Here is a 6,612-nt window from a genome sequence, read left to right on the forward strand (position 1 = left end):
GGTTGAGTTCAGTAAGTTTTAAATGAGTGGTGATCTCACACTGGTTTTGTCCTGTTAAAGCAACTGAGCAGTCCCAGGGCCTAATAATAATGCTGAACACCCGCATGCATTCAGTTTTCCTAAAGCATGAAGGAAACTTTTTCTTCAACAGGTAAAACAGTCTGAAATGTTTTTGCTGCAGGGATAAAGTGATAATGAGGCTTGGAAGATGCAACTGACTCTAAAGGATGGGTCTAAGCTGTTGCCCTACTTGGTACAGCCTGCAGTGAACTCAAGCGTCCAGCTGCCTTAATTGACAGTGATAGAACAGTTTGTGACTCAGTTAAGGTAACATTAATTTCCGTCAGCCATTAGCCTGGTGAAGTGTGATGTTTCCAACCCTTTTTTCTGTGAAAACTGCAGCTGGAAGACAGTGTCTCTGAACTGGTACAGAAGTTAAAGTCTGCACTCACCAAATGAGACTGCAGCTTCTCTTCAACAAGTGGCTCTGCTGTGGTCACTAGCAACCCACACAGCTGCCAGTTACAGCACACAGCATCCAAAACAAAGTGCATGGTCTTGAATACCCTTAGCACTGCAGTGTCAGGATTTTGCAACCCTAGGAACAGCCTGTTTCCCTGGAGAGCTTAAAACAAAATTCATTGAACTTTAAAAAAAAAAAATCAAGCTTGCTTAAAAAACTAAGAATCTATCTTGCTGCTGCAGTACACCAGTTCTCTGATGGAGTTCCTACCCTTCACTCCAAGGAACTGACAAGCACTGCTAGCAGGGCAGATCTTGCTGGCAGCCTGACAGCTTCATTCAGGCTTTTATGATAAAGCCAATCAGTTTTACAATACTTGCTTGTCCACCCACACTGCTAGCACAGTCAAAATCTGTTTTCTGGCTTTAATTTATCATGTTTAGACTCGAGTAATGCAGAGCCAGCTCTGATTCCGGGGTGGGAGGGAACTTCTTCCAGATATTAGCCTGCAGAAACCAAGAACTTGAAGTTTAACAATTAATATTATTGCAGCCTTAGCCTAGACTCCTGGGCCAGAGTGGTATGCTATCCCTTATTGCAGAGGGTGAAAGATAGTTCAGTGCATGAAACAAAACCTGGAATTCCTGCTGCCTCCCATGCAGAATGGGTTTTGCCTTGTGGACATTAAGAACTTGAGTTCTTCCTGAGAACACTTCAGCCTCTTTGTTATGATCAGGTGCCTCTTCTGCAAAGAGCCTCTTCAGGGAATGTGATCAAAACAAGTACAAAACTGCCGTAGCCTTAAACCTAGCATCAGGCGTGCATTTTTTGAATTGCTGTGAAGCTTGCGGTTAAGTAACCCTAAACTTCACAATGAGGTATGGACAAAAGCACACAAGGATGAGAGCTTCTGTCGGGGTTTATGAGCACCTCCCTCTGCTTCTCGAGACCCAGAGAAGCTGTGGGAATTTCCCCTCCAAGCAGCCAGAGACAAGACAGGGAAGTCCAGGGGGCCAGGTCTCAGAAAGATGAGAACAGCCTGCTTTGTCCAAGCATCACAACTACCAGGAAGCAGCTGGGAGCAGCTTTCCCACCCTGTAATTACAGCTCCTTAGTTTAATCCTAGCCCCCACCAAGCACAGTCCAGCTTCTACATCTCACAGCTGTAGTTCTGCAGACCTTACAGACAAAACTTTTCCAGGGACTGAAACACCAGCTGCGCATTAGGTCATGTGCAAAGCACACAGCAAGCACTTGTCTAGTCTGAGGCCACTTAGCCCCTGGTACCTCTCTGCCCCCTAGAAAAAGATCACCATCTGTATGCTGCTTTCATCCTCTTCCTAGAGGGAAACGTAAGCGCAGCAAAACAGCTTGTTCAAATTTTTCACAAACAAGCTGTTTTCACGGGAAGCCCACAAAGGAGGTGAGAGCGGGGTGACTGTGATTTAATCTTCCTTTGCCACAGGGCTCCTGTATCGTGTTTACCTGGATGCTGGTTACTCACATTTCTGCAGCTTTAGCGGTGGCTTGCAAGCAGGCAGCTGAGCAGAGGGCACAGCTAACAGCTATCGTAAGATACTCTGCAGGTTTACTTAAGCTTCTGAAGTGGGGTAGCAGCACACATGCACTAACCTAGCAAGAATGATCAAAATCCATTTAGTCCAGCTGTTATGTTAGACTAATTTGTTTAGTTTCCTCTAAAATTCAGAGGCTTCATTCCAGAACTAAGAAATGCAACAGGAGTGGAATTACGGGCATGTTTAGGCAGCCTTTATTACTGGTGTCAAGTGCTACTTCCAGTCACTGACTAGAATGAGCTTCCAGCTCTGTTCCCTGTCCCTTTTTTCCAGGCATCCCTTTCTCCAACCAGACCTCACTGCCCTTCTCATACTCTGCAGTAATGCTTACAGCAGAGGGGAAGGACATCTTACAGCTAGACTAAATCTTGCCCACAAGAATCAAAAATAAGTAAGAAGTGTTTGAGCAAGCAGCCTGGCAGTTTTGAGCTAAGTCCTGATGAGTACTGGGACCTAGCTACCTCCATCCCTGGCAGAAATGGACACACAACTGAAAAATAAAGACTTTAATGTAAAGACTTTTTGGAAACAACAGTGAAAGAGGGTGGGGGGCTTAGAAAGATGGAAGAGGCTGAGCTGCATTCCACTACGGCAGTTTTTTCTTTAGGGACCAGGTTGTGCTTACACTGATGAGAAGTACTACTTGGTCAGAGGCCCACACAGATGTCTCACAGCAGTGAGAGCAGAGATCAGTCTTTGTACAGAGGACAGAAGTGACTTGGCACACAGCAAGTCAGTAACAGCAAGACAATGAGTAACTGGTTTAACACCCCGCTTAATACTTATCCCCCACCAGGTAACAGGAGCCATGGCGTAAATTCCAGCCCTTGTCCCTAGGACACCTCCATAAGCGGTCATCAGTTCTCGTGGGCAGAGCTCTGCAGAGCCGCTTGGTACGAGAGGAAGATGGGTTACCCACACAGACAGTGAAACAGGACATGGCAGAATGGCGGCAACAAGTATTATTCCAGTGGGATCTGGGGCACAGCGTAAGCCCAGCTGGGAGAGAGGAATCTGGCCACATAGAGGCGTCCTCTGTGTTACTGGGGGGGCTGCTGGTTCAGGTCCTGGTCTCGAGGCTGGTTTTCCAGACGATCCTCAGGGAGGGGGTTATAGTTGGGATCCTCTTCAGGCGTGTCAAATACCATCTTCCTGGCAAGGGACGTGCCCATCCCACCAAGCAGGCAGGTTAGGAAAGGGAGCTGAGGACAAACAGAACCCCCAGCCCCCCCGAGGAACATCCCAGCCCCCTGACACAGCCCCTGGCCTGCTGCACAAGCACCAGCTTCTCAGCAAAACATGCAACAGTACCTCAACCTCAAGGACAGCTGTGATCCCCAGCATGCAGCAGAACATGTTCTGCTTTCTTAAACCACAGGAGTGCTTTAGAAACTTTACGAAAAAAATAAAGCAGAACTGCCTGCATCCAGCATTTCCACAAGCAGTAAGAAGGCTCCAGTTCAGCTAGCAACACTTTCAGTACCAGCAGCTGCTTTATGTGCCCTGTGTACACACGTGTAGCATGCAGAGTGCCAGGGCTTGCTGCAGCAAAGGCAAAAGCTGTTGAGCTGGGCTGCTACCGGCATGCATTTGGGTCCTATGGCTTAGCACAAGGCAGCAGCAGGAAGAGTAACAGCCAAAACAAGGTTACTCCACAATGCAACAAACAAGTTTGCTATGGAAGCAATGCAGCAAACCCAAGAAAACAAAACAAAGAACGGCTTTACTTACAGAAAGCTGGGAGTTAAAAGCAACTTCTTTCCTCCAGGCTGGTTGGGGAAGACATCTTCCAAGAAATAATAGATGTGACCCACTGCGATCCCTGGGGAGAGATGCCACCCAGGTCAGGCCCAGCCGCACCTCCCTGCCCTGTGGAACTGGAGCTGCTGGGAGCTTACATGAGACAGAGCTCCAGGAACCGCTCGGCTGGGTACCCACACCCCAGCTCCCTCCAGATCCACCTGCGCTGCAGCACCAGCAGCCTGGCTGTTTGCCGTGATGGTGCTTTACATGGGTGCAGAGGCAGGTGGGGCAGAACCAGACCCAGACCCAGAGTCAGGCCGAGCTTCCTGCACCCAGTTTCTGTCCTGGGTAGGACACAACAAGACACAGGTCACAGAGCTCAGCCGGCTCACTTGAAAAAGCCCACATCTCAAGTAAGATGAAACCAAGAGCAGAACTGGCAGCACTGTGGAGTGCCCTCGTCCCCAGCTCCCACCCACTCTGACTTACCCAGCAAGTCAATGATGATAGAATTGCCCAGGAGCAGAGAGAAGCCCATCAGGACCCATGGCAAGAAGGGGGCCTGGAAGTTAAGGAGCCCGAAGAAGTTCATGCGAATATAGGGGTTCCTGCGACTCCACACGTACACCAGCATGATGGTGAAAGCCTGGCCCAGGAAAAACAGGCTGGCAAAGAGACCAAATAGCTAGGAACTACCGAGTCAAGGAAAAACCTACCCTCCAGGCGCAGGATGCACGTGACTAGGAAAGCCACAGCTAAGCCAGCAGGTCAGTGTGCAGGACATTGCCCAAACCTTTCCGAGGCTGGCTGAGATGTACCAATCCCCCCCTCACACCCCACTTCCCTCCCTGCACCCCAGAACAAGACACTCAGCAGTGGCATGTCCACATTGCTCACTCCTTAAACTGCTTACTAGGGCCATCAGAGGCCAGGGAGCTCAGTGACTCTACAAAGTGACCATCATGAGTGGCCTTTAGGGACAGGCCTTCACTCTGTTACAGCACTTGTGAGCTGGCTCTGAATACAAGCCACAAGTGGGTGGGATCCCATCCAGCACCACCCTTCTGTGGAAGAATTTTAGGAGAAATGGCTCTTGCCATTCACAGCCCTCTTATCTTGGACACAAGGGGGTAATCAGAGCCAGAAAATCCCCATTGTAGTTGGATTCCAAATCCAGCTAAGGCCAAGCATGTGGCTGCTGCAGGCAGCTGGACACTGAGCAGGCAACAGCCAAGGATGGCCAGCAGCCCTGAGAGCTCACACAGCTCCACACAGAGCTCTGGGGGGGGAGCAGGACTTCAAGACATCTGCGTAAGACAGCAGCAAGACATTCAGAAGAGGTTGTATGCTTGGGAGGGAGATGTTTTCCTCTATCCAGACTATTTTGTCTTACAATTAAGAAACTTCTTATAACTGGGACATGTGATGGCCTCTCCAGCCAGTGACCGGTTGCCAGGACAGACGGCTGGGCTTATGATGATCAGCATGCTGAAGGCAGATGGCACGTGAGCACCCTACTCTCTGCACTTGCAGCTCCACATTCTCCATTGCAGCCATGGGTCAGTTTTCTACACCCACCTCACACCCATCATAGCGTATAACGCTATTCACAGTGTCTCAGAAGAGTCCAAAGGGCCTCAGCCAGCTCAAAAGGATACTGTCATGAGAAACCCTCCGAAGAGGAACATGAAGACAAAGTCAGCTGTCCTTCCACGGAAGGAGCCTTCTTCTAGCATGCGGCAGTACCTGTACCTGAGGGCAGGAGAGAAGGTTGCAGTATAGGAAATTAACAGCTGGCCACCCCGTGTCCCCAGCACGACTTAGGGAATCAGCCAGCTGCAAGCTCTCGTCACAGGAAGCCACCAGCCAGGTGTCCAAGCACCGGAACACAACACAGCAAACTCCACCTTGCACCGCTGACTGCAGGGGAAGAAAACAGCAGCTGCTGTGCTGCTGCCAGCCTGCTGCAGGTGGCCAGGGCTCAGCCCCAGGACCGGGTGCTGCTCCCCAGCACAAGCTGCAGCCAGCCACAGGCTTCTTCTGCCTTCTGGCTGGGGTGGCTGCAGGCACAGCCATGGCAGCCTGGGGAATGGCTTCAGCACAGACCCAGGGAGCTGAGGGAAGTCCCCATCCCCAGCGGGCTGCTGAGCCAGATCAGCGCACACAGGAAGAGGGTGGGGGGATTACACCTAGGCCAGGAGAGCAGGGAGCTTTACTGCAACCAAAGGATACAGAAATATCATGTTGAAAAAGAAACTGAATCCCAGGGGCCCGAAAAAGAGGAAGTTGGTGACCAGCCTCCAGACCTGGAACAGAAAAGAGAGGGGGAAGAGGAGGAGGGGGGCAGGCCGGGGGGGGGCTGTGTGGGCCCGGCAGCCGGCACCCAGCCCCATGGGCACCCCCGGGGCCTCCCCGCAGCCTCCGAGGCCGAGCGGGGCAGGGAGGCCGCGACACCCCCCGGAGCCCCCCAAGGGCCTCACCTGGAGCTTCCTGAAGATGAGGTCGGGGTTGAAGTACAGCTGGAAGGGGGTGAGGAGCTCCAGCTGCTGCGGGGACACACACACACAGACACACAGAGCTGGCACCGCCGCCCCGGGCCGCACCCACCACCACCCCCCGCCCGCCGCCGCCGCCCCCCTCACCACGGCGGCGGTGGTGAGCACGCAGGCCGTGGTGTAGGCCCTGGTCACGGCCGGCACCCCCAGGTACTCCTGCGCCAGCCCCGCGTAGGCCATGGCCGCACGGCCCGCACCCGGCCCCGCCGCGGGGCCTTTAACGCCCCCCCCTCCCGTCACCGTGCGCACGCCCCCGCCTCGGCCAATCGCGGCG

The 6,612-nt window shown here is 52.3% G+C and overlaps 1 protein-coding gene across 2 annotated transcripts; it reads right to left on the bottom strand.

Moving 5' to 3' along the window:
- Positions 1-2,531: 2,531 nt before the first annotated feature.
- DERL3 (derlin 3) lies at positions 2,532-6,612 on the bottom strand. 2 transcript variants are annotated; one of them, XM_083803634.1, is made up of 7 exons: positions 6,426-6,612; positions 6,264-6,326; positions 6,016-6,089; positions 5,442-5,535; positions 4,273-4,468; positions 3,772-3,862; positions 2,532-3,192 (listed from the first exon to the last, which is right to left on the bottom strand). In XM_083803634.1, exons 1-7 carry the CDS (start codon positions 6,516-6,518, stop codon positions 3,081-3,083), a joined length of 723 nt encoding a protein of 240 aa, XP_083659760.1. In that variant the 5' UTR covers positions 6,519-6,612; the 3' UTR covers positions 2,532-3,080. The 2 variants fall into 2 exon arrangements, with proteins under 2 accessions (XP_083659760.1, XP_083659759.1); XM_083803633.1 differs by having other exon boundaries at positions 6,264-6,329; positions 6,426-6,590.

Source organism: Anser anser, assembly GCF_964211835.1.
Source record: "Anser anser genome assembly, chromosome: 18".
In the NCBI taxonomy this organism is placed as follows: domain Eukaryota; kingdom Metazoa; phylum Chordata; class Aves; order Anseriformes; family Anatidae; genus Anser; species Anser anser.

Bases quoted from the DNA above. Each gene is read 5' to 3' on its own strand.
- DERL3 (XM_083803633.1), bottom strand. From the start codon at position 6,518: ATGGCCTACGCGGGGCTGGCGCAGGAGTACCTGGGGGTGCCGGCCGTG. The intron at 6,330-6,425 runs GTGAGGGGGGCG...GTGTCCCCGCAG, and splicing joins TGCTCACCACCGCCGCCGTG to CAGCTGGAGCTCCTCACCCC. The intron at 3,193-3,771 runs GTAAGTAAAGCC...GTCCCTTGCCAG, and splicing joins CTTTTAACTCCCAGCTTTCT to GAAGATGGTATTTGACACGC.